The 27,061-nt window shown below is 38.2% G+C and overlaps 1 protein-coding gene across 1 annotated transcript in view; it reads left to right on the top strand.

The window, feature by feature from the left end:
* HRASLS (HRAS-like suppressor) overlaps positions 1 to 26,115 on the top strand; it is a 35,289-nt gene extending 9,174 nt beyond the window's left edge. Inside the window, 3 exon segments of the mRNA XM_011981338.1 lie at positions 10,005 to 10,143; positions 17,958 to 18,223; positions 25,860 to 26,115. Of these exon segments, the coding sequence (XP_011836728.1) occupies positions 10,005 to 10,143; positions 17,958 to 18,223; positions 25,860 to 25,961 (507 nt within the window). The 3' untranslated portion in view covers positions 25,962 to 26,115.
* The last annotated feature ends 946 nt before the right edge of the window (positions 26,116 to 27,061 follow it).

Below are 27,061 nucleotides of genomic sequence, written 5' to 3'. Positions count from 1 at the left end.
CAGACTACTCCTTCGGCACCTGCCACCTCTCGCAAGAGACACAGGAGGTCGGTCCTGGACCGAGTATGGGCTGAGGCAGGCGAGGAAGGGGAGGAGGTGAAGGTAGGGGAGACAGAATCTGTCGGGTTTGGTGAGGGCACAGGAGGGGTGGAAGGGAGGGGAGGCGCTGACAAGGACAGGGATAATGGCGGATCAGGGTAAGGAGAAGGTTGGGTGGGAGACCGAAGGGGTGGCCGGGATAGGTGTCAGGAGGCTCAGAAAAAGAGGAGGAATCATCCTTCTCCTTGCTCGAGGGAAGAGACTTTGCGAGTAGGACCTGAGCTAACGAGCATTGAGTGCAGAGATCTGGGTGAGAACGCAAGTCCTAAAAGGCTTGAACATAGGGTATCTCATGCCATTTGCCTAGTCTCTTGCAGAAGTTGGTCAGATCTATGAGGATGTTAAAGTCTAGAGTGCCTTCTGCAGGCCACTGAGACTGATTATCCAATTTATACTGCGGTCATGCTACTGTGCAGAAGAAAATGAGCCGCTTTTGTTTTAGGTCTTGGCTGAGACTTAAAGTCTGGAAATTAGCCAAGAGGCACCTCAGAGGGGGATTTTCGGTTTGGTTTGGACTGGGTAGTTCCCATGGTCCTAAGGCGAGCAGTCTGGTGGCAATGGGAGCGTCCTCTCACTGCCACGCGGAGTGCGGGGTACAGTGGCTTCCAGGGAGGTTGGACGTCTCCTAGTCCCCGGTGCCAAGGTCACAGTTAACCGGAGGGAGCCCCTGATGTGGCCACGCGTTTCGGACAGGGACTTCCTGGAGGGAGCTTACAAGACGGGGGAAAACTTACCCAGCAGTGATCGAATTGAGTCTTGGATTTGGTGAAACGGCTCCTGGCTCGGAAAGGAGGTCCTGGCTCGGAGAGAGGAGAGCCTGTCCAACCCGGCAGGGGTCCGGGGAGGGGGGTCTCCTCCTGGGTTTTGGCACCAGATGTAAAGGTAAACTGAGGCTGGAACTGAACCGGGAACAAAGACACAAGGCAAATGGCAGTGAGAATAGCCTTTATTAGGACTCGCGGGAGAGGTTCCTCGGTCCAAAGGTGCGAGCCAAGGAAGTCGCGCTGAGGGAGGAGGGTGGGGGCTTTCTATAGCCCGAGAGGTAGGGAAGCTGGTTGTGCAAACAGGGCCTGGGGGGTCTTGAAACTACTAGGGCAGGAGTTGAGTAAGGGTCTTGAGGAAGGGGTCTTTGGAAACTGTTAACTGAAACTGCTGTTTACGAGCTTGTGGAATGCAGGTGAGCTGCAGGTCATGGGGGAGTGTGGTTGCCCAGCTGGAACCTGTGACGTATGCAAGTCTGCGGGTGTGTACAAGGGTGAAGGGAGTCTTTAACAAAAGGCCTGCTACACCAGGTAATGCCGCCATGTTGGGTCTAGATTCCTGCCAAACGATGATCCTTTGTATTTCTGGGATATTGAAAGGAGTTAGTCAGCTTGCTTTAGGCAGACAATAAGTAAAGGATCCCCAGAGAACCTCTGACCCACCCCACAAGTGCTTACACCAGATGTTTTGTGCAGATAAGGGAACTTGCACAGGAGACTTGCCTAAACATGCCCAAAGCAGACTAAGGGCCCGCATGCACACTGGAGCAATATGTGGAGCCACCAGAAATTCACGCCTTATACAGATAGGAAACTCAGCCTCATCAGGTTATATATAAAGCCCTTGTATTCAGCTGTGAGGGGACAATTACCAACCTGCTTTCAGGACCCCTCTCTCTGCTGAGAACTTTCCTTTTGCTTAGTAAATTCTAATCCAGTCACTCTTCAAGTGTCTGTGTACCTAATTATTCTGGTCGTGAGACAAGAGCCCAGACCCTGCTGAGCTAAGGAGTAAAAAATCCTGCATCAATATCAGTTGTAATGTCTCCTCTTTCATTTTAGATTTTGTTGGGGTTTTTTCCTTTTTCTTTGTCTCAAGATATTTTTAAATTTTCCTTTTAATTTTTTGTTTGACTTGTTGGTTGTTCAGGGACATGTTATTTAATTTCCACATATTTGTGAGTTTTCCAAGATTCCTCCTGTTATTGATTTATAGGTTTGTGCCATTGTGGTCAGAAGAAATACTTGATAGGATTTCAGTCTTCTTAAATTTGTTGAGATTTGGTTTGTGATCTAACATATAATCTCTCCTGGAGAACACTCCATGTCAATTGAGAAAAATGTATATTCAATTGTTGTTACATGAAATTTTCTGTAAATATTTGTCAGGTCCATTTGGCTTAAAGTATAGTTCAAGTTCATTATTTCCTTGTTGATTTTTGGCCTAGATCTGTCCAATGTTGAAAGTGGGACATTATTGTATTACAGTCCATGTCTCTCATCAGATCTATTAATACTTGCTTTATATATTTAGGTGGTTTGATATTGGGTGTATATATAATTGTTATATTTTCTTTATGAATTGACCCCTTCATCATTATATAATAACTTTTATATCTTTCTGCAGTTTTTCACTTGCAGTCTATTTTGTCTGATAGAAGTATAGCTACTCCCACTTTGTGTTGGTTTCCTTTTGTGTGGAATATCTTTTTTCATCTCTTCATTGTCAGCTATGTGTGTTGTTAAAGGTTAAGAGAGGTGAAGTTAATCTATTGTAGGCAGCATATAGTTGGGTCTTTTTTTTAATCCATTGAACCCATTCAATATGTTTTGACTGGAGAATTTAATACACTTACATTCAAAGTAATCATTGGTAGGTAAGAACTTACTGTTGCTGTTTTGTTGTTTTCTGGTTAATTTGTAGATCTTTTGTTTTCTGCTTTCCTCTCTTGCTTGCTTCCTTTGCAATTTAATGATTTTTTGTAGTGGTATGCTTTGAATTCTTTATTTTTATCTTTTGTGTATCTACTAAGAATTTTTCCTTTGTGGTTACTAAGAGACTTACATAAAACGTCTTATACTAATAACAAGCTATTTTAAGCTTATAGTTACTTAACTTTGATCACTTGTACAAACTCTAAACTTTTACTATCCCCTCCAACGATTTGTTTTTGTTGACACTTTTTAAAATAGTTTTTGTCATGTCCATTAGCAAAGTATGGTTGCTATATGTGTTTTGAATAGTTTTTCTTCTTTTAACCTTTATATTAGAGATGTAATTTATTTTCATGCTACCATTACAGTATGAGTGTTCAGTGTTTGACTATATACTTACTTTTACCAGTGAGTTTTTATTTTTATATATTTCCATGTTGCTACTTAGTGATATTTTCCTTCAATGTGAAGTACCCCTTTTAGTATTTCTTGTAAGGCAGGTCTAGTTGTGATAAATTCTCTCAGCTTTTGTTTGTCTGAGAAAGTGTTTTTTAAAGCTCCCCTTCCTCTCTTCCTTTTTGAAGGACAGGATTGCTGAGTATAGTGTTCTTGGTTGGCAGGGTTTTTTTTTTTTTTTTTTTTTTTTTTTTAGCTCTTTGACCGTATCTTATTCCTTTCTACCCTGCAGGGTTTCTGTTGAAAGATCTAATGGGGGTCCACTTTTATATAACAAGTTGCTTTTCCCTTAAAGCTTTCCTATCTTCTCTCTGTCTTTAACTTTCTACAATTTGATTATTATGTATCTTGATGTGGTTTGCTTTGGGTTCATCTTATTAGGTGTTTGTCAAGCTTCTGGATTTCTGTTTCCTTCCCCACACTTAGGAAGGTTTTTGCAATTGCAGTAGATTCTCATTTAATATTCATAGGTTCTTGGAAACTGCAACTTTAAGCAAAATTATTTATAGCAGGTTTTTGAATAACATCATTTTATTCAATGTCATTTCATTATGTTGATGAGAAAAAATTCCTTTCATTATATGTTGTTTTGCTTTAAGTCACAGTTTCCAAGGACCTATCAATGACATTAAATGAGGACTTGCTATATTTCTTTGAATATATTTTCTGTCCCTTTCTCTCTTCTGTTTCTTGTACAACAATAATTCACATATTCTGTGTAATGCTGTCCACTAAGGCTGTTAGACTGTTTCACTCTTTTTCATTCTTTTTTCTTTCCAGTCCTCAAATTAGGATTTACCAATGACCTGTATTCAAGTTTGCTAATTCTTACTTCTGCTTGATTTATTCTACTGTTGAACCTCCTTATTGGATTTTTCAGTTCAGTTATATTATTCAGTTTGATGGTTTGTTTGGTACTTTTTAATATTTTCTGTCTCATTGTTGAAGTTCTCAGTTTTTTCATGCATTGTTTTCCCTACCTCAGTAAGCATTGTTATGACTGCCCTTTTGAATTCCCTGTCAGATAAATCACATATTTACATTTCATTAGAGTCACTTTCTGGAGATTTAATTTATCTTGTTCTTTTATTTGTAACATATTTCTGTGTTTCTTCATTTTCCTCCATTCCCTATATTGTTTTCTGCACATTAGATAAAAGAACCACCTTTCTTAGTCTTGCTAGACTGGTCTTGTGTAGGAGATGTTCCTTTCCAATCAGCCTCATCAAAGATTTTTAGAATCCACTAACTTGTTTTTGCTTGTAAAATCTCCTATTTTTTATTCTTAGTGCCCCCTCCCAACCCAAATTAAAGAGTTTCAAGTTATTGCCTTGAGAGAGGTGGGATAAAAGCCAGTCCCTTGAAATGCAGCTGGAGAGACTGCGGTGTTAGTTGTGTGTTCCAGTTTCTTTTTTCTTTGTAGAGAAGCTTAGAGCAGAATTAAATCTCCCATTCATTCTGCCCTGTACCAAGGAGAATGTCTGAGGCGGATGCCTTTATTCTCGATAGACTGCTCACATTGGAGGAGAGATTGCTGCTGAACATTTTCAAGTTAAAAAGCCACCTTTCTGTTCTTTGTTGTCTAGGAGACTCAAAAGTGAAGAACTCGTGTCAGCTCTCGGACTAGAAGCCTGTCTCTTGGGTGAAGGCTATAAAAGTTAGAGCACTCCATGTGTGCAGAAACTACTTCCAGAGAAAGTCTGCAGGTCTGGATTTCTTACTGGCACAAGCCAGAGGAAAAGGTGTAGGGGAAGTAACCACTCTCCCGTTGGAACAAGCAGAAGTCTCACACCCTCCTGGCAGGGAGAAACTTCTGGTCTAGAGTTATTACTAAAACAAGCCATAGAGGAAGGTGCAAGGAGTGCCCACTTTCCCTTTCAGACTTGAAGAAGCAGCCCCCCTGCTCCCCTCCCCCACCTCTTTCCCATTGGAAATTAAAGGAGTTTATTTCCAGAGCAAGTCAGGGGAAGAGGTGTGGGAGTTCCATCCCTCCCATTCTTGCTGGCAGAGGTCTCCAGTTTCTTTCAACAGAGAGATCGCTGGACTGGATTGTTGCTGGAGCAAGCAGGGGAAAGAAGTGCAACAAGTGCCTATCTCCTGTTCAAGCAAGAGGTCTCAGACCTTTCTTGCAGGGAGAGGCTTCTAGTCTGGAGTTATCACAGAAGCAAGCCAGGGGAAAAGATACAGGAATGCCCTTTTTGCTTGTCAGGCATGGAGAGATCCCCCAGCTTCACTTTCACGAGAGATTGCAGAAATTTATCTCAGGAACAAACCAGGCAAGAAAGCATGTTCTTGCTGGCAGAGGCCTCCAACCTCTTTCCTTTCAGAAATTGTAGGGCTGGAATTGTCACTAGAACAAACTAATGAAGATGGTGGGAATATTATCCTTGTTTAGGCTTGAAGAGGTTTATTCTTTATTTGCTGTATAGGCTCCCAGATACTGGCGTATTAGAGACCAGTACCACATTGAACTTCTGGAAAAGAAGGTAGCCAAATCCTTTCCAGGGAGAGATTGGAAGCTGGATTGATCCTGGGCACTACAGCAGCTAAAAGAGCTTTCAAGGTTTGAAACCTCCCTTTGTTTGTTGTGCTTGAGGGAAATCCTCCAATGCCTTTTTCCTACTATTTCTCAGACACAGCGATTTAAGAGCCAAGCCTTTTGAAAGGGATGGTAAAAGTTGAACATTAGGTGTATGGTACAAGCCCCTTACTCCTTGGGACCATGCTAGGAGTTGGGATTCCTTTCCTGATTATAAGACTCTGTGCATAGGGTGGGGTTTGTGCATGAGTGTGTCTCCACTTTTCCTACCAATTTTGATGTGGATATTTTCTTTGTCTAGTGTGTAGGCGTCTTTCAGCTGGATTCTGCCTTTCTTTTGGAGAGAATTGATCTGTGTGTAGGTGTTTCCTTAGTGTGTTTGTGGGAGAAGGGATAGTCAGGGAGCCTTCTATTATACCATTTTGCTGAGGTCCCCTTATTGTGGTTTTAATTTGCATTTTCCTAATGACTAATGGCTTTCTTGACATCTGTGTATTTTCTTTGGTGAAATTAGTCTGTTTGCATTACTATAAAGGAATATTTGAGACTGGGTAATTTACAAGGAAACGAGAGTTAATTGACTTACAGCTCCACAGGGCGTACAGAATGCATGGTGCTGGTGTCTGCTGCTGGTGAGGGCCTCAGGAAGCTTACGATCATGGTGGAAGGCATGGGGGACCAGGTGTATTCATGGTGAGAATGGGAGCAAGGGGCGGTGGGAGGTACCACACTCTTTTAAACAACCAGATCTCTTGTGAACTCACTCATCACCACGGGGTTGGCTCTAGCCATTCATGAGGGATCCACTCCCATGATCCAGATGCCTCCCGCCAGACCCCACCTCCAACACTGGGGATTACATTTCAGCATGAGATTTGGCAGTAATAAATATCCAAACCATATAACCTACATTCTAATTGTATTGTTTGCTTTTTTATTGTTGAGTTTGGGGAGTCCTTTATATGTTCTAGATACTAGTTCTTTCACAGATATGTGGTTTGCAAATATTTTCGCCCACTCTGTAGTCCGTCTTTCCATCTTAACAGGATCTTTTATAGTACAAAAGTCTTTAATCTTAAGGACAATCAGTTTACCAATTTTTCCTGATAAGGATCATACTTTTGGTATCAAGTCTGGGAACTCTTTGTCTACCCTAGACCCTAAAAATTTTTCTCCTATGTTTTTCTCTGTATTTTATAGTTTTACATTTAAGTCTGTTATCCATTTTGAAATAATTTTTGTGTGAGGTATGAAATTTAGGTCAAGGTTGGTTTATTTGTTTGTTTGCCTATGGATGTCTAATTGTTTCAGCATCAGTTGTCAAAAATCTTTTATATAATAGTGTATGACCTTGACCAGTTAAACTACCTGCCTGGTTTTGTTTTCTTTGTCTAAAAATGAGGAGATTGGACTAGGACTAGATGGGTATCATTTAAGCTGCATTCCTGGAAGTTCTGGGGTCTCAGGAATCCTCAACAGGAGCAGCAATGTGGGCGAGTGGTGACGAGGGCTCTCATGCTGTCCCTGACTTCATTCAGGGCAGTGCTGCTTGTTAGGCTTTATATTTTTATGCTTCTATTTGATACGTGTTTTGACATGGTACCCACTGCTATAAACAAGTTTGGAGACCATTAGATTAGATAATATCTGAAGTACCTTTCTGTAGTCCATTGCTATGATTCTAAGTGTTCAGTATCATAACTCACTTTTTACCTTGCATATTAGCCTTCAGATTCGTCTGTTAGTTTCTTGAGGGATTACTCTTATGAAATCTTATTTCTCTTTATAAATATGATAGACTTTATGAAATCAATTAACTTAACAGTTTATGAATCAATTTATATGTCAGAAATTGAAAATTTGTTAAATATATTAGAATTTTACAGTTGAGTTGTTTATTTCACAGAATTATCATGCCTGGAAGAGAGCATAAGGAACTAAAATCCTAGATTAACCGTGTACCAATCTCAGTGTCTCTCTTATCATCCACCTGTTTAGCTCTTGCCAATTCACAGAGCATTTGCAACAGTTTTTTACCAGCTCCCAAAGGGTTACTTGCAAAAGCTTTTTACCAGCTCCCTAAAGGTTACTTGCAAACAGCTTTTTGAGATAAACAAAATCAGGCTTATAATACCTGTTTTCAACATGAGGAAACAGACTCAGTTCCAGTGACCTGCCCAAACTTACAGAACTAACAAGTGTCAAGTAGAAGACTAAGAGAAGAGCTCACATCATTAATACCTAGTCAAGTTATTTTCCTTCTATATTTTATATATTAGGGTTTCAGTGGGTATTTTCCAAAAGTTGGTGTTTGCTACTTTAGCTTTTTATCTGTAAAGTGAGATAATAACATAACACACTCAAATAGTTGTGTATTTTTTCTTTTTTGCAGTTAGATAGGGTTGAGATAGTGCATTTGAAAAAATATTGCCCTAGAAAGTGCTCACCATTCAAATGGTGGTTATTATCATATACTCTGGCTGCATCTTGGAATCATAGCAGGCAGCTTTGTGTGTTTGCTGATTCCTATTCACAGGAAATGTGTTTGTTTATATCACAGTGTATTATCTATTTTTCCTTTTAGTACCCATGTGGCCAAATTACAAACTGCCATATTAATAAGATGCAAACATATTTGAGAGGGTGGTTAGACTTAATGGTTTTCATAAAGTTGTTTTAATAGTTATTTTTCAACAGATGCACAGCTTACATTTGGCCACATCTCTGTGACGGTGTGATGACTGAACTTTTCAACAGATGGCATACAAATACTTGGGAAAACACCCTTCTAATATTAATTGTTATAAAAAAGACTTTTAGAGTGCCAGAAAAATGATAGCCTGTATTCCCAAGTCCTTAGTCTCTGCTATTATAATTATAATTTAGATGATTTGGAAGTTTCTATTTCTGGCACTTGGATTTGTTTTGTAAATGAGCATATATATCTGCGTTAGAGTGAAATGATGAGGAACACGCTGTTGTCAATTAGAGATTCAACATAGATACAGCATTTAAATCCTCCTTTGTTTGTTGATAGATGTACATAATCTCCTCTTGCTGAGTCATTCTACTTCTATTCCATACATAGAAAATAGAACCTTTCATAAGAATCAGCTGTGAGATACTTATGTGTTCTTTCTAAAAAGTATTGACTTAAAAAAAAATGACCAAACTTAGAATTTGAAACATGTTCATCAATGTGATGAACTCCCCAGCTTTCCAAGTTGTCCTGCGTCTGCTGTTGACCACCTCGCATGGCTTCTGGAATCAGTAAGTGAGGAATCTGACAATAAGTGGGGCGGGAAGGAGAGTCGTGAAAATCTGTGGTGGCATTTATCATTGTTACAATGACAAAGGGCATTTACTGATATTTAGTGGGTGCAAGCCAGAGTACCTATACATGCTACACTACACAGTATAGTTTTAAACCAGAAAGAAATATTCCATGTCCTACATTAATTTGAACATCTGACTGGACATCCATCTGAGCCTGGAATCCAACTCTGCTTAAATGAAGTGACAGAGTAGGTTTTGTAATACATGGTATTTTTGCAGAGTTTTATAATACATGGTGTTTTTGCAGAGTTTTAGTACCCTCAGAATGTTGAATGTTAGCATCCGCCCATACCTCTGCTTCTTGATTTTACTATACTGCTGTATAAAAGGTTGAAAGACTTCTGATCTGATTTTATTGCTCCTGAATTCTGACTTTTTCATGCTAAATAAGTGTAAGCATATAAACCCTTTTTTATATCCTTAAGTATAGTCATAGACTGAACATTTACTTAGTAAACAGATATTATAAATTTACTTTCCGATTTCCCCTTTTTATCCTAAATAGACCATATTTTAATATTTAATCCTTGATATTTAAAAAATCTGTGTAAGTTATATTATCCATGGATTTCTAGATTTAAAGAGAAAATTACAGAATGCTTGTTATTGTAAAGGGGCTCTGAAATTGGTTGGGATGAGAAGCATTACTATAGAAAATTAAGTAAAACAAGACAAAGTATTTCTCTACTTGTCCCCTGGTGCACACATAATTCAGTGTTAGAATCATTCAAAGAAAAGGACAGGGTCGTGATTCTAAGTCTTTAGTATGGAATGCAGTCTCAATAAATTCGGTATCATTCTGCTTTTATGGATGTCTTAAACTGATTTTCTTTTGGCAAGTTGTATTAGCTAGTTCTTCTTTGTGTTTGTCATTGCAGATGGCGTTTAATGATTGCTTCAGTTTGAACTACCCTGGCAACCCCTGCCCAGGGGACTTGATCGAAGTGTTCCGTCCTGGCTATCAGCACTGGGCCCTGTACTTGGGTGATGGTTATGTTATCAACATAGCGCCTGTAGGTGAGGTTTATTTCCAGTGGCTCCTGGGAGCAGATTTTTAGTGTTCTTGTTACAGGAAGGAATCATGGATGAAATAATAAACAAAACAAAATAGAAATAAAATATAGAAAGCAGATAAATCTAACTAACCTAGGTTTAGAGAAGGATATTCTGAAACCAAAGCAGCATTGAAGAAATCACAAAGGCCATTCACATTAAATTTCAAAGCCTCTGGATTTAAAAAATTACAATTAAAAAGTAAATAACCAGCTGGGAAAAATATTTGCCACAAACATGGCAAGGTTCATTGTCTTCACATATCACACAAATAGGTTATTTCAATTCATTCAACACCTATTTATAGATCACCTAGTATGTTCTGAATGCTATTCTAAGTGCTGGGGGTATACAGACATCTCCCTGCATGGTGGAGTTTACATTTTAGTAAGCAGGGACAGACCATGAGCAAGTTACACAAATGTTAAAATTGTGATAAGTGATACAGAAGAAATAAGAAGGTAGGATGAGAAGTGCTGAGGCAGAACGTAGTGGGTGGAGATGCTGTGATTTTAAATGAAGTGGTCAGGAAAATTTCTTAAGAAAGTGACATTTGAGGAAAAACATAAAAGAGGTAAAGAAACCGGTCAGATGCTATCTGTAGAAATAGTATCCGAGGTCAAGGGGACAGCAGACGGTAAAACCTCAACAAACAAATGGCTAAAGAATTAGGAACAGTTTGTAAAAGAAGAGAAGCAAAAGCTAATACACTTTTTGAAAAAATTTCAACTTTCTGGCCTAGGAATTGTAAAATAAACCAATAAAATATTTCATGCCTATCTCATTAGCAAAGGTTAAAAAGTGATAACAAGCAGTGTTGATAAGAATATAGTGAAATGAACATAAAGGTATTGTTGATGGTAATATAAACTGATAAGGACTAGGATCTTAGACGGGTTCGTATTCTCTGACCCTGTAATTGTACTTCTAGGAATCTATTCTGGGAAAGTATTTAGAGATGTAGACAAGCATTTCTATGTAATGATATTCACTTCTGTGTCATTTATAATGGTTAAAGTAGACAATGGCATATGTTCGATAGGGGAATGATTAAATGAATTAAGATTTAGCCACATAATATTAGTTATCTAATATTCTTTACTGAGGAATCTTCATTGTTTCATGGAGGGAAACTGCAGAAAGAGCAGAGGTGGTGCTGGCCTCAGAGATGCCTACGTCTAGGGGTTTAACCACTATTTAGACTCTCCGTCACACATCTGCATTTTTTTTCTATATGCTCTCTTCATTTTCCCAGACAATGTCTCTTTAAAAAACTAAACTGATGACCATAGGCAGCTTTAGGTTCTGACTTTTAGGTTCTTTGACCCAACACGAAAGAGGTAACTGTAACTACCTGTTACAGTTAAAGAATCATGGAGACAGACTCCAGTCGCTCTGGTGTGAGGCCCATGTTCATTGCCAGACTATCGCTGTGCCCAAGAGAATGGAATAGTGTGATTGGCTCAGACAGAGTTGTTTCCAGGAATAAACAGGCAATGGTGGGATTTGGTGCTGGATAGATATAAATAACAGCATCTGTAACAGCCATTAAAAGTCTTATATCTGGACATGTTTTATTGCAGGGAAGATGGTCTTAATATGATATTTATTTGAAAAAGATTAACCACATGCTGAGTCATAAAGCAAGTCTCAATAAATTCAAAAGAACTGAAATCACACCAAGCACACTCTTGAACCACAGTGCAATAAAAACAGAAATGAATACAGAGAAGATTTCTCAAAACTACACAAAAACATGGCAATTAAACAGCTTGGTCCTCAATATCAATGTGTGATGCTTAATATCTAGTGTCAACATGATTGGGCTGAAGGATGCAAAGTATTGTTCCTGGGTGTGTCTGTGAGGGTGTTGCCAAAGGAGATGAACATTTGAGTCAGTGGACTGGGAGAGGCAGACCCACCCTCAATCTGGGTGGGCACCATCTAATCAGCTGCCAGTGAGGCTAGGATAAAAGCAGGCAGAGGACTGTGGAAGAATTACACTGGCTAAGTCTTCTAGCCTCCATCTTTCTCCTATGCTCGATGCTTCCTGCCCATGAACATCTGACTCCAAGTTCTTCAGCTTTTGGACTCTTGGACCTACACCAGTGGTTTGCCAGGGGCTCTCGGGCCTTTGGCCACAGACTAAAGGCTTCACTATTGGCTTATCTACTTTTGAGGTTTTCGGACTTGGACCGGCTTTCTTGTTCCACCCCTTGCAGGCAGCCTATTGTGGGACTTCACCTGTGGTCGTGTGAGTCAATACTCCTTAATAAACTTCCTTTCATATATACATCTGTCCTATTAGTCCTACCCCTCTAGAGGACCCTGAAGAATACAGGTGGAAAATGAAATGAGGGCAGAAATCAAAAAGTTCTTTGAAATTAATGAATATAGAGACACAACTTACCAAAATCTTTGGGATGCACCTAAATCAGTGTTAAGAGGAAAGTTTATAGCACTAAACACAGTCATTAAGAAGTTAGAAGGAGCTCAGATTAACAACCTAATATTGCACATAGTGGAACTAGGAAAAAAAAAAAAAAAAAGACCAACCCCAAGCTAGCAGTACAAAATAAATCTAAAATTGGAGAAAAACTGAAAGAAATAGAGATACAAAAATCCATACAAAATTAATGAAACAAAGAATTTGTTTTTTGAAAGGATAAACAAGATTGATAGACTGCTATCTAGATTAACAAAGGAAAAAAGATCCAAAGAAGTGCCATCAGAAATGACAAAGATGACATTATAACCAGCCCTTCAGAAATACAGAAGGTCCATAGAGACTATTATGAACATCTCTATATACATAAGTTAGAAAATTTAGAGGAAATGGACAAATTCTGAAACACACAACTTTTCAACACTTAGCCAGGAAAAAAGTTCCAAAATTGAATAAGTAACAATAACAAATAAAAAACTACCAACCAAAAAAAGCCCTGGAGCAGATGGATTCACAGCCACATTCCAGGAGGTGTACAGAGAACTGGTACCAATGCTACTGAAACGACTCTAAAAACTCAAGGAGGAAGGACTCCTTCCTGACTCATTCTGTGAAACTAGCATCATCCTGATACCAAAATCAGGAGAGATACACAAAAAAAGAAAACTTCAGGCCAATATTCCTGATGAACGTAGATGCAAAAATCCTCATCAAAAGACTAGCAAACCAAATGTGGCAGCACATCAAAAAGTTAATTCATAATCAAGTAGGCTTTATTCCTGAGATAGAAGATGGGTTCAGCATACACAAATCAATAAATATGATTTACCACATAAACAGTGAAAACCAAAAACCATATGATCATCTCAATAGATACAGAAAAGCCTTTGATTAAATACAACATCCCTTCATGATAAAAACCCTGAACAGAATTGGCATTGAAGGAACATACCTCAAAATAATGAATCATTTATGAGACACCCACAGCAAACATCATACTGAATGGGTCATTCCCCTTTAGAACTGAAACAAAACAAGGGTGTTCACTCTGACTATTCCTGTTCAACATAGTATTGAAAGTGCTAGCCAGAGCAGTGAGGCAAAAGAAGGAAAGAAAAGGCATCCAAATAGGAAAAAAGTAAGTTAAATTACCTCTTTTTGTTGAATATTTGATTCTGTACCTAGAAAGCCCTGAAGACTCCACCAGAAGCCTCCTGGAACTGATAAACAACTTCAGTAAAGTTTCAGGATACAAAATCAGTGTACAAAAATCAGTAGCATTTTTATACACCAATAACATTCTAGCTGAGAGCCAAATTAAAAACATAATTCCATTAACAGTAGCCACAGATAAATAAAATACCTAGGAATACATCTAACCAAGAAGGTGAAAGATCTCTACAAGGAGAACTACAAAACACTGCTAAAAGAAATCAGAGATGAGACAAATAAATGGAAAAACATTCCATGCTCACGGATTGGAAGAAATAATTTTAAAATGTTCAAATTGCCCAAAGCAGTCTACGGATTCAATGCTATTTCTATCAAACTACCAATGCCGTTCTTCACAGAATTAGAAAAAATATTCTAAAATTTACATGGAACCAAAAAAGAGACCAAATAGCAAAAACTAAAAAAAGCTGGAGGCACATTACCCAACTTCAAACTCTACTAGAAGGCTATAGTAACCAAAACATCATGGCACTGGTACAAAAACAGACACACAGACCAAGGGAACAGAATAGAGAACCCAGAAATAAAGCCAAGCACCCAAATCCATCTGATGATCTTTGACGAATTCAACAAAAATAAGCAATGGGGAAAGGTCTTCCTATTCAATAAATGGTGCTGGAATAACTGGCTAGCCATATGCAGAAGAAAAAAACTGGACCCCTACCTTTTACTATGTGCAAAAATTTACTCAAGATGGACTAAAAGTTTAAATGAAGAACTCCAACATGGCACATGTATACATATGTAACAAACCTGCACGTTGTGCACATGTACCCTAGAACTTAAAGTATAATAATAATTTAAAAAAAAACAGAGACTCAAACTATAGAAGTCCCAGAAGAAAACCTAGGAAACACACTTCTTGACATCAGCTTTGGCAAATAATTTATGTCTAAGTCTCCAAAGTGAATTGCAACAAAAAGAAACATTGACAAGTGGGGCCTAAGTAAACAAAAGAGCTTCTGCACAGCAAAAGAAATTGTCAACAGAATAAATGGTCTACAAAATGGGAGAAAATATTCATAAATTGTGCATCTGACAAAAGTCTAGTATCCAGAGTTTACAAGGAATTTAATCAACATGTAAAAAAAAACTAATTTAAAAATGGCCAAAGACAGGAACAGACACTTCTGAAAAGAGGACATTTAGGCAACCAACAGACCTGTGAAACAATGCTCATCATCACTAATCATCACAGAAATGCAAATCAAAACCACAGTGAGATACCATCTCACGTCAGCCAGAATGGTGATTATTGAAAAGTCAAAAAATAACAGATGCTGGTGATGCTGCAGAGAAAAGGGAATGTATACACACTGTTGGTAGGAATGTAAATTAGTTCAGCCACTGTGGAAAGCAGATTGGAGATTTATCAAAGAGCTTAAAAAAGAACTACCATTTGATCCAGCAATCGTGTTACTAGGTATATACCTAAAGGAAAATAAATTATTCTACCAAAAAGACACATGTACTTGTATGTTCAATCACAGCATTATTCACATAGGAAGGACAGAATCAGTCTAGATGCCTATCAATAGTGAATTGGATAAAGAAAAGGTGATACACACACATACACACACACATACACACACAGAGACACCATGGAATACTATACAGCCATGAAAAGGAAATAATGTCCTTTGGAGCAACATGGGTGGAGGAGCTGGAGGCCATTATCGTAACGAAATTGATGCAGGAACAAAAAGCCAAATACCTTATGTTCTCACTTACAAGTGAGAACTGAACATTGAGTACACATGGAGATAGAGATGGGAACAATAGGCACTGGGACTGTTAGAGGGAGAGGGGAGGAAGGTGTGGACTGAAAAACTATGTATTGGGTACTATGCTCACTACTTGGATGACTGGATCATCCATATGCCAAACCTCAGCATCACAAAATATACTCATGTAACAAACCTGCACATGTAACCTCGGAATCCAAAATAAAAGTTGAAAAAATGTAATATGTCATATACCCAGTTTGCTAAAAAAAATATGTACACACGGGAGTGCAGACATGTACATGCATCTATGCATATGTTAGTAAATGTCCTAATAGAAGTATATCAAAATAATACTAGCAGTTACTTCTGGGTGGTGGGATAATGGGTGATACCTGTGTACATTTATATGCTTTGTTTTTCTGTATTTTATAAATGTTTGAAAAGGAGCACAAATTATTAATAAAAAGCGTATGCAGACCCGACATGGTGGCTCACGCCTGTAATCCAGCACTTTGGTAGGCCAAGGTGGGCAGATCAGTTGAGGTGAGGAGTTCAAGACCAGCCTGGCCAACATGGTGAAACCCTGTCTCTACAAAAAATACAAAAATTAGCCAGGTGTGGTGGCAGGCGCCTGCAGTTCTAGCTACTCAGGAGGCTGAAGCAGGAGTATCACTTGAGCCCAGGAGGTGGAGGTTGCAGTGAGCTGAGATGGTGCCACTGCACTCCAGCCTGGGCAACAAAGCAAGACTCCATATCAAAAAAAAAAAAAAAAAAAAAAGGTGTATGCAGATAACAGATAAATAACCTGGAGTATTTTCCTCGGTTACCTTAAGTATTTATAGACCTAAGTTTTATTATCTTGGGAACTTCTGATACTTTTTAATGAAGTGGTTTTTTGCAACATTTTAAAGTATTTGCCTCTTATTTTAGAATATTATAAGTGAAAATGACAAACGAAATGATATTTATGATTCAGAGCTTCCAAAGTCTAGTGGTTAATACTAAGCAACCCTCTGCATCTACATTATCTCTGCAGTTTTCATACCTGGAAAACAATATGACATATTCATGCTGTTTTCTTATTTTCATGCCTTAAATTCCATATGATTGTGGTTTGAGCATTCAGCTTTGGTCCTATAGATAAATACTCAATTCTATTGTTAACTACTGTGATACATTTTCCTAGCCAGTTTACCTCTCCAAATTTTAATTTTCTAATTTTTGCATGTGGTTATTAAAAATATGTTTAGTAATTCTAACTGGGAGATATGTGCTCTGAGGACTTGTAATGTGTGAGAACTTTCAATGTGTAAGATGTTCACTGGAACACCTCACATTCTGTGAGAAGAAGGACAGACAGAAGGCTAGTGGAAAAAAAGTTTTGCTTTTAGTCATTACTAAAAGAGAAAGTTTCTAAACGCTAGTTATGAGGAGACTGTTTCTCTCATGGTTGACCTGAACATGGCCAAACATAGCAGTTGTGGGCGGTTTGACAGGGACCGGAGCCTGGCTTTAGACCTCTATCCTGAGGAATCATCTCTCCAACCTAAAGTACTGACATTGTCAGACCAAAGATACAGTAGCTCCTGGTGGACTAGCAAATGCTTATGAGCAGAGGCAGCCAAGGTGGAGTGGTGGGGCATGGGGCATTGTCATAAGTGGGTAGGTCACTGCCTGGGGCCATGTCTGGTAGACAGTGCCTACCAAGTTAGCTTCAGGCTCAGGAGTTAGGGGGCTTTTTTTTTTTTTTTTTTTTTTTTTTTTTTTTTGCCAAAGGAACTGGCAGGAAAAAAGCGGGACCCCAGCCTGACTTCAACCATCCTCTCACAGGACTGAGGTACCATGCAGGTTTCAGAATAGGAAATTGGACCCCAAATTGATGCTTAGTTGAAAAACAAGTTTCAGACGCTTAGGGAGCTTAGACACTAGGATGTACCTACTAATAACAGTGCACTCTACAAGATTAATTTGGAAGGGTTCAGATGCTGAGCAAAAAACTGCTTTATAGAAAAAGTGGACAATAATCTTATCTGTATCTATGTTAGACACACATACCAACATCTCTAATAATACCAGTTTACAGAGAATTTATTTCCCAAGGGTAAGTAGAGTGTTCTTACCCAATTTGTTCTATGGGAACATCATACATTTTGAAAAAGTTTTTCTTATATTCTCACTCATACAATAGTAAGTGTTACTGCTAAGTTACAGAATAACTGCTTAAGGCTGATGAGATTAAGTGGCTTTGCTTTAATAATAAGTTAGGAACAGGGCTAGGTTTAGACATGCCAGCATTTCCAAAGTCTTTAGATGGCATTAGAGTTCATTGGACTGGGTCACTATACCTTACTAACCAGAATTCTCCTTTATAGATGGCATTCCTGTGTCCTTTACAAGCGCCAAGTCTGTATTCAGCAATAAGGCCCTGGTGAAAATGCAGCTCTTGAAGGATGTTGTGGGAAATGACACATACAGGATAAACAATAAATACGATGAAACGTACCCCCCTCTCCCTGTGGAAGAAATTATAAAGCGGTCAGAGTTTGTAATTGGACAGGAAGTGGGCTATAACTTACTTGTCAACAACTGTGAACATTTTGTGACATTGCTTCGCTATGGAGAAGGAGTTTCACAGCAGGTGAGTTTTCTTTAGGAGATATTCTTACATTGAAAAAAAGAATAACTATTGGCTATGATAAGGTTCCCAGGTCTCAAACCAAATGAAAAAGACCAGAAAGTATGAGAATATCGAAGAACAGAGAATGGACTTGCAAGGTCCTGCAACAAGTTAATAATCAAACTGAAACTAAAACATGGGTATTATGAATTTTGAGCTAGAAGGGACTTGAAGTAGAATCAAGACCATAGCATTCTGTCCGACTTACTGCCTTTAGTCTTTCTTTTTTTCCTGTTACTTCACCATACAGCAGTCTCAAATCAGTGACCTCATATACTGCAAAGAATACGCTGGAAAGGATGTTGAGTTTTTTGAGTGGGAGTTTACCAATATCACAGATGGTTGTTCTTAAATTTTTTTTTCATTGGTGGACAGAGGCTAACTAATGACATGTCTTAGTGGGCTTGTGAATGTTGTCTCTTTCCTTGCAATTGCTAATTTCAATGAAATTTTTTGCCTTTAAGTAGATCGTTTGATTCACTGAGCTTTGGGATGACTTTTGATAGACTAATTGTCTTTATTTTTAAAGTACTTTACAATTTTGTCAGTTCCTGCCATTGTTTAGTAGTGTGACGGATTTCTAGCTAACAGCATGTTTGTCTTTCCCTATGTGTTGTCCCACCAGTCCAGTAAACTAAAGATGAATATTAAGGTGATACAAGATAATGGATATATAAAACTATTAACAAAAGAAAGTCCTCTTCATCCAAAATACATATAAAGTGTTCATTTAAAATATTAAAATATGAAAAATAATTTAATAGATTAAACTCCAGTGAGTTGTTACCTATGAAAACTTTTTAAAAGGTGACTAAAAATTTGAAAGATAATACCATAATATTTTAATAATTCAGATTTATCGAAGACTTCCAGTATTTTGAAATGGTGGATCAGTTATACATTTCTATCCTGAGTAAGAAATGAGGTTATAATTCTTCTCACAAAAGCTTGGGAAAATGGCATGTATAAGAAGGCTAGCAAAGCCTCCTGTTATCTAAACCCTGCACCTCTTGAGCCTAATTTTTCAAAATCCTACTTACCCTTCCCTATACCCAAGTTTCAAATTGACTGTGGTTTCGATTTTCATTTTCCTGATGGCTAATGACGTTGAGCATCAATTTATGTGCTTATTGGCCATTTGCATATCACCTTTGGAGAAATGCCTATTAAGGTTATTTGCCCTTTTGTTTGTTTGTTTGTTGTTGTTTGTTTGTTTTGAGATGGAGGCTTGCTCTGTTTCCCAGGCTGGAGTGCAGTGGCGCGATCTCGGCTCACTGCAACCTCTGCCTCATGGGTTCAAGCTATTTTCCTGCCTCAGCCTCCCGTGTAGCTGGAATTACAGGCATCTGCCACCATGCCCAGCTAATTTTTTGGTATTTTTAGTAGAGACCACGTTGACCAGGCTGGTCTCACATTGGCGAGGCTGTTCTCAAACTCCTGACCTCACGATCCACCTGCCTTGGCCTCCCAAAGTGCTGGGATTACAGGTGTGAGCGACTGCACCGGCCTTTTTGCCCATTTTTAAATTGGATTATTTGCCTTTTTATTGTTCAGTAGTTAAGTTTTCTTTAGGTACTCTGGGTACTGGACCCTTTTCAGATACATATCTAGAGTATGTATTTTCATCAGAGAAATGTAAATCAAAGCCATAATGAGATTTCGCTTCACAGCCAGTAGGATTGCTATAATACAAAAGATGGTAAGTGTTGGCAAGGAAGTGAAGAAATAAAAACTCTCGTGCACTTCTGGTAGGCATGTAAAATGATATAACTCCTTTGGAAAACAGTGGCAATTCCTCTAAAATTAAATGTAGTATTACTATATGACTCAGCTATTCTAATCCTGGGTATGTATCCAAGATAAATGAAACATATGTCCACACAGAAACCCACACGTGAATGTTTATAGCAGCATCAGTTCTAATAGTCAAAATGTAGAAATAACTCAAATATCCATCTAATGGGCAATGGATAGACAAAATGGGGTATATCCATACAATGGAATATTTTTCAACAATAAAAAGAAATGAAGTACTGATACATGCTACAGTATGGACCTTGAAAACATGCCAAGTTGCCTACTTAGCCAATCACAAAAGACTACATATTATATTATTTCATTGATACGAGATGCCTAGAATAGGGAAATCTATAGAGACAAAATAAATTAGTGGTGCCTGGGGCTGAGGGGGCCGAGGCAAATGAGGGGAGACTACTAAAGGGTAAGAGGTATCTTTTTGGAATGATGAAAAGTTTCAAAATTGTGATTGTTGTACAAGTCTATGAATATACTGAAAACATTGAGCTACATTATTTCAGCGGGTAAATATGTGGTATGCTAATTAGATCTAAAAAATGTTTTTTTTAAATAAAAAGGTGTGGGAAAGTGGGAGATAGAACATAAAGGATATATTTGTTTTCATTAGAAAATAATTGGAAATTCATTCTCATTAGGAAATGTATTAACATAATGAATGTTCTGCTCACATGTAACAATAAATTGCTTTTGAGCTAGAACATAGAGGGTACACACAAATTCCTGCTCACTTTTGCATTGAAAATTAGTGGTGTATAGATAGAAATAAGTTCCATTCTTCTTCTTTGTTAATGACAAAGTTGTTCACTACACTAACCAAGCAATTTTTTATTTGTTTACTTATTTTATTTTTGGAAATGAGGAGATGTTAGTCAAAGGGTAGAAAATTTCAGTCATGCAAGACAAATAAGTTCTGGAGATATACTGTACAACATAGGGCCTATGATTAATGATACTATGTGGCCTACTTTAAAATTTGCTAAGAGGTTAGATCTTATGTTAAGTATTCTTAGCACAAACCAACAAAGGGAGTGGGTGGAAGCTTTTGGAGGTGATGGATAAGTTTATGGCATTGATCGTGATGATGGTTTCATGGTGGAGGTGATAGATAAGTTCATGGCATTGATTGTGATGATGGTTTCATGGTGGAGGTGATAAGTTTATGGCATTGATTGTGATGATGGTTTCATGGTGGAGGTGATAGATAAGTTCATGGCATTGATTGTGATGATGGTTTCATGGTGGAGGTGATAGATAAGTTCATGGCATCGATCTTGATGATGGTTTCATGGTGGAGGTGATGGATAAGTTCATGGCATTGATCTTGATGATGGTTTCATGGTGGAGGTGATGGATAAGTTCATGGCATTGATTGTGATGATGGTTTCATGCCGGAGGTGATGTATAAACTTTATGACATCGATTGTAATGATGGTTTCATGGGGGTGTACTTATCTCCAGATACATCAAGTTGAACACATGAAATATCTACAGCTTCATGTCAGCCAGTTTTCAGTAAAGTGGTTACAAATAAGCAATACTTTTTAAATGTTTAAAAAAAAGAGATTAGAGCCATCTTCTTACTTGACTGTAACTTGTAATCCATCATCATTTCACCTTTCATATCTAGACCCAAGACCCATGAAAACTTAATTTTTCTTCAACAAATAGTAAGAACCTGTTTCTGGCAGGTTCTGATGAAGATGATGCAGTGACAGCCTTAAAAGCCTACCTAAGCTTTGGTGTTCACGGACCTGAGTGAGAACCCCATCATCACCATTTATTAGTGGAGTGTCCTTGGACCCACTGTTGATCAGTCTTCTAATCAACACAGGTCGTTTGAAAGATGATGGAGATATTGGAGGTCTCTCAGCATACTGTATTATGTATTATCCATCCCAATAAATAGCATGCCCATAGTGGATATTACTTTTCATAACGGTATCCAGGAATTTTATAGATCTTTGTTAACATAGTCAATAAAATCTTGATCTAACAGCAACTGGATTATATATTGTTATCAATAACTAATAGTATGACTACTAATAATAGCTAATATTAGATTAGTTTTTTGAATTCCTTTAAGCTTAGGGCCCTTGAGCTTAGAAATGTTTTCTTGGGGAATGGCTATTTAAAAACTAGTAAGGCATAAAAAAGGTAAGAAGGGTAGGATTATGATTTCATCTTTTTTTCTTCTTTGTGCTTTTCTGTATTTGAAACAAAAAATAATAGATTCAATCTTCTAGAGCAGTTTTTAGCTTCATAGGAAAATTGAGCTGAAAGTGTAGAACTCTCTCCTCCTTCCCCACCCAGTATAGCCATCTCTATCATCATTACCATACCACTGTGAAAAATTGATTAACCAACATTAATACATCATTGTCAACCAAAGTCCATAGTTTACATTAGGGTTCACTGGTTGTGTTACGAATTCTATGGTTTGGACAAATTTAAAATGACACAATCCACCATTATAGTATTATAAATAATAATTTTCCTGTCCTAAAACTCCTGCGCTCCACCTACTCATCCTTCCTTCCCTGCAAATCCCTGACAATCATTGATTTTTTTTTTTTTTTTTTTACCATCTCCATAGTTTTCCCATTTGCAGAATATCATGTTGCTGAAATCATGTAACATGTGACTTTTTTCAGATTGGCTTCTTTCGCGTAGTAATATGTATTTAAGGTTTCTTCATATACTTTTGTGGCTTGATGCCTCATTTCTTATTAGCACTGAATGGTATTCCATTTCCTTGATTTACCACAGCTTATTTATCCATTCACCCACTGAAGGACATCTTGGTTGCTTCCAAGTTTTGGCAATTATGAATAAAGCCACTATAAACCTCCATGTGCAGGTTTTTATGTGGACATAAGTATTCAGCTTCTTTTGGTAAGTACCAAGGAGCGTGACTGCTAGATCATGTGGTTAGAATATTCTTAGTTTTGTAAGACACTGCCAAACTGTCTTCCTGAATGAGTGTATCATTTCGCATTTCGCAGTCTCAGCAATGAGAGTTCTTGTTCCACATCCTTGCCAGCATTTTATGTTATCAGTATTTTGAATCTTAACCTTTTTAATAGGCATCTTGTTTCAGTTTGCAGTTGCCTAGTTACATGTAATGTTGAGCATCTTTTTATATGCTTCTTTGCATGTCATCTTTGATGATATATCTCTTGATGATCTTGCCTGTTTTTTAATTCAGCTGTTCATTTTCCTATTGTTGAATTTCAAGAGTTCTTTTTATATTTTAGATAACACTCCTTTATCAGATTTGTCTTCTACAGTTGTTTTCTCTCACTTTGTGTCTTATCTTTTATGTATTTTTCAAAATTTCTAACAACATTTTGTACTCTCATAGACCAAATTATGAAAATGTCTCTATCTTTTTCAAAGATGGCCCACACCCTTCGGTAGGCCTGGACGAGGCAACACATGAACACATTCTGATGGTGCTTCAGTACATATGACCACAGCCTTAGGATGCCTCAGGAAGGAGCGTTTTGATAAACCTGCCACACATCTGTGTCCCCGCTACACTGCTGTCTAGACACAGCCACTCCAGATTCAGCTAATGTTTCATTAGGCCAGGTACAGATCCCTAGAATGAGGCCATTATTATGGCACATGGACAGAAAGCCCTCTAAAGGATAAAGAATGCAGAGTTGGATTTGGTGACCTTATAATCCAAAGTAAGCCATGAAGTAAAAGTTCTCGTTCACGCTGGTTCACCAAGAACATCCTGAGATGTTGTAATCTTGCACATCACATCCCATTACTCCTAACTCCAATGGATTGTCCCAATTACATGAGATTCATTATCTAGAATGAGACTTGAAATAAATTAACATTTGGAATTGGGGAAGCTGTCTTAAAGTGGCACTGCTTAAAGTGGCTTTATGATCGTGGTATCTGGCCTGTGTCATCTCTAGGGATTATGGTTTGGGATCAGGTTGCCCATCCCCCAACCAGCCCTCTTAAATTTGTGGGCTTTCGTTAACATCTTGTGTTTGTAGTGGCTGAAAGATACCTAGTCAGTCAGGGCTGCACCTCGCTGGGGCACACTATCTGTAGGACCCTGCCGTTTTCCAAGGGCCGTACCCTGCTACCATTTGACACCTCTATTTAAAGACACTGATTGCACCTTCGTATTTTTTTTTTGACTACCCCATTTCTCTCTATTAGACCTTCTTGGGATCTCACTGTCTGCCTGGAATTGTACTAGGGTTGGGCTTGATCCCTGTCTTAATTAGTGACTCTTCCCCTTCTTTGGGATTTTATCTTATATCCTGCATCCTCCTGCCTCTTCTCCCCCGCCCCCCGAATATGGTATGTGGGCAGCTCTGTGCTACAGTGAATTCCGACTCTCTCCTAGGAAATAGTTTAGGTAAGGATTAATTAAAATATAAATAAAATAGATAAGAAATCAAATAAAATCAAAATTATAAAGTAAAACAGGATTTGTCAGGGCTAGTGCCAAGTTGTTTGCCCTTCCATTCTCCCTGGCATCTGGGGGTTGGAGCAGAGGGAGTGGGTCACAATTACAGGCCTAGTCTCTGCCCACGACAGGATGGTGTAGTGGAGTGAACACATGCTGCAAACACGTGGAGCTAAGATTCCTGTTGTGTGCCTCTTTCCTGGCCCTGGCCCTTGTGCCTGTTCCTAAAAGGGAAGCTGCAGTTAGGGAGGTAGCATTGCGTTGTAGTAACATGTGAGTGGCAGGCCCCATGGCGGAAGGCTGTGGTTAGACAGAGGGCATGCTCAAATATGACCTGGGTTAGGCTTTCCAGCTCTTAGACTGGTTCCCCAGAGCCATTTGGGAAAAATATTTTGCTTTATTTGAAAGATCTGATTCTTAAATCCCAGAGAGAACAAATGTTTTCAGAGTACCTGATAATTCTGAAGTATCTGAATGTGACCTCTGGGTCATCAAATTGCACTCAAACCCATTTGAATGGAAGGCAATATTAGTTGAGTGCCAAGAAAACCATGAATATTCATTAGTTCCCTCATCATCATCATGATTAATACCCTTAAAGCTATAAATGTCTGACTTCCTTTATGGACAATTGATCTTGAGAGTGGTTTGTCTACATGATAAATTAATTTTTGACATGATAGTTAACATCAGTATTGGCTTTTTTGAAGTTTGTTTATCAGAAGAGAAATTGTGTCTACCAAATAACAGCTTATGGGTATTCAGCTCAGATGACATCCCTGAATTATTTTGCTAATAGACACTCCTTAGAGAAACACACACACACACTCTCTCTCTCTCTCTCATATGATACTTACCTTGGTGTAGACCCAGCCAACACAAAGTGTTTATTTAAGGGGCGGGAGCTGCACAGGAGAAGAGTGTGTATTTTAGAAGACTCAGCCTATCTTTAAACATCTTCGTGGAATGATCTCAGGCAAATTGCTTATGATATCCCAAGTTTTGCAAAACAAGAGTGGTATATTAACCTCTTTCACCCGTGTACTGTTTATGACTAATGGGAACTGTGTTGATAATGAGTTTATAAACTGTCAGAGTGCTTTAAAAATATGAGGAATATATACCCACATGTATATATCTACATGTTTGAAATAATTATAAAAATTATAAATTCATTTCTTCATCTTTATGCAGAATTTTAATTTTGCATTGAACTTTAAATATATCCATTATACATTAAAACAGATGTTCAGTTTAGGAAACAGGCTAAAGCTTCATTTAGGACACTGAGATGTCTTTAGTATATGATGTGTTTTTTGTTTGCTTCTTGTTTCCTTATAGGCCAACCGAGCAATAAGTACCGTTGGGTTTGTGACAGCTGCTGTTGGTGCCTTCTCATTCCTGGGCTTGTTTCCAAAAAGACAAAGAACAAAATACTATTAACAGTTTACCAACAAGGTATTGATATTGAAGGAATTTGGGAAGAGGAAAAAGAAAACCTGGGGTAAATACTTATTTTCAGTGCATCATTACTGTCGCAGATTCCTGTGATGGATGGCAGGCTCTTTAATATAAATTGCTTACTGATATTATCTTATCATTGAGCCAATGAAATTTTTTTTTCCCCTGCTAACATAGATTTGCTGTGGCAGCTTGAACGAGAAGCAGTAGCCTTTTGAGTGAGCCAGCAGAAGATCTTAACAAAATCTCATCACATTTTATTTCTACTATAAATATTATTTTCCTTTTCCCCAAGGGTGGCCATTTTGCCAGAGGGATGAAAAACTATTTATATATGGTTTTGAAAGAAATTTTAAGAACCCCAAATTGTTAGAGTTGACATCTAAATTCATGTTTCTTGTTGGAAAAGAAGTTGGGAAATTCAGCATTTTGGTTAGGTAGTTTGAGGGACTCTAATTTACAAGGCTGTGGGGAGTGCACCCTCATCTTCCTCCTGTACCTGTATAGATTAGGGTGGATGGGAAGAGGAGAGGCTGTTTGCTCCAGGGTTTCAGTTCCAGTGATTTCTGTGGAATCTGCTTGCTTGTCAGGAGGACATGACAAGTAAGAGTGGGCTGTTATTTCTACAGTGTTACATATTATTCCCTTTGGATTTTGAAGTATTTCAGGGATTTGACCTTTTAACCTTGAGAAGAGATAATTAAATGTTTAAGATGCCATATTTAGAAAACAATATCTCATATTCTTAAGACTTTTTCTACAAGCCAAGGAGTGTCATAATTTTATTCTCTCATTTTATTATGTGTTCAGTTAAAGACACTGCTTTCTATGCTGTTCCAGTGAAATTCTTGGTGGCAGCAGGTGGGGAAAGGGGGAGTGCAGCTGTCTATAACCTGGGATTACATCAGACGTTGTAACATGACCCCATAAACCACACCACCAGCCAATGACATCCGTCTTATGCTATCGTCAAAAGCTTGGCATTAAATAAAGGAATTGTTCAAGTTAATATTAGGGGGATGGTACAATGAGAAAACTAGGAATATGGTACATAATGTAACTAAACAGAAGACTCAGTGAAA

The sequence above is a fragment of the Mandrillus leucophaeus genome, unplaced genomic scaffold, assembly GCF_000951045.1.
Source record: "Mandrillus leucophaeus isolate KB7577 unplaced genomic scaffold, Mleu.le_1.0 Scaffold224, whole genome shotgun sequence".
NCBI classification, from domain to species: Eukaryota; Metazoa; Chordata; class Mammalia; order Primates; family Cercopithecidae; genus Mandrillus; species Mandrillus leucophaeus.
Note: the sequence above shows the minus strand (reverse complement) of the source record. Positions and strands in the feature narration are given on the sequence as shown.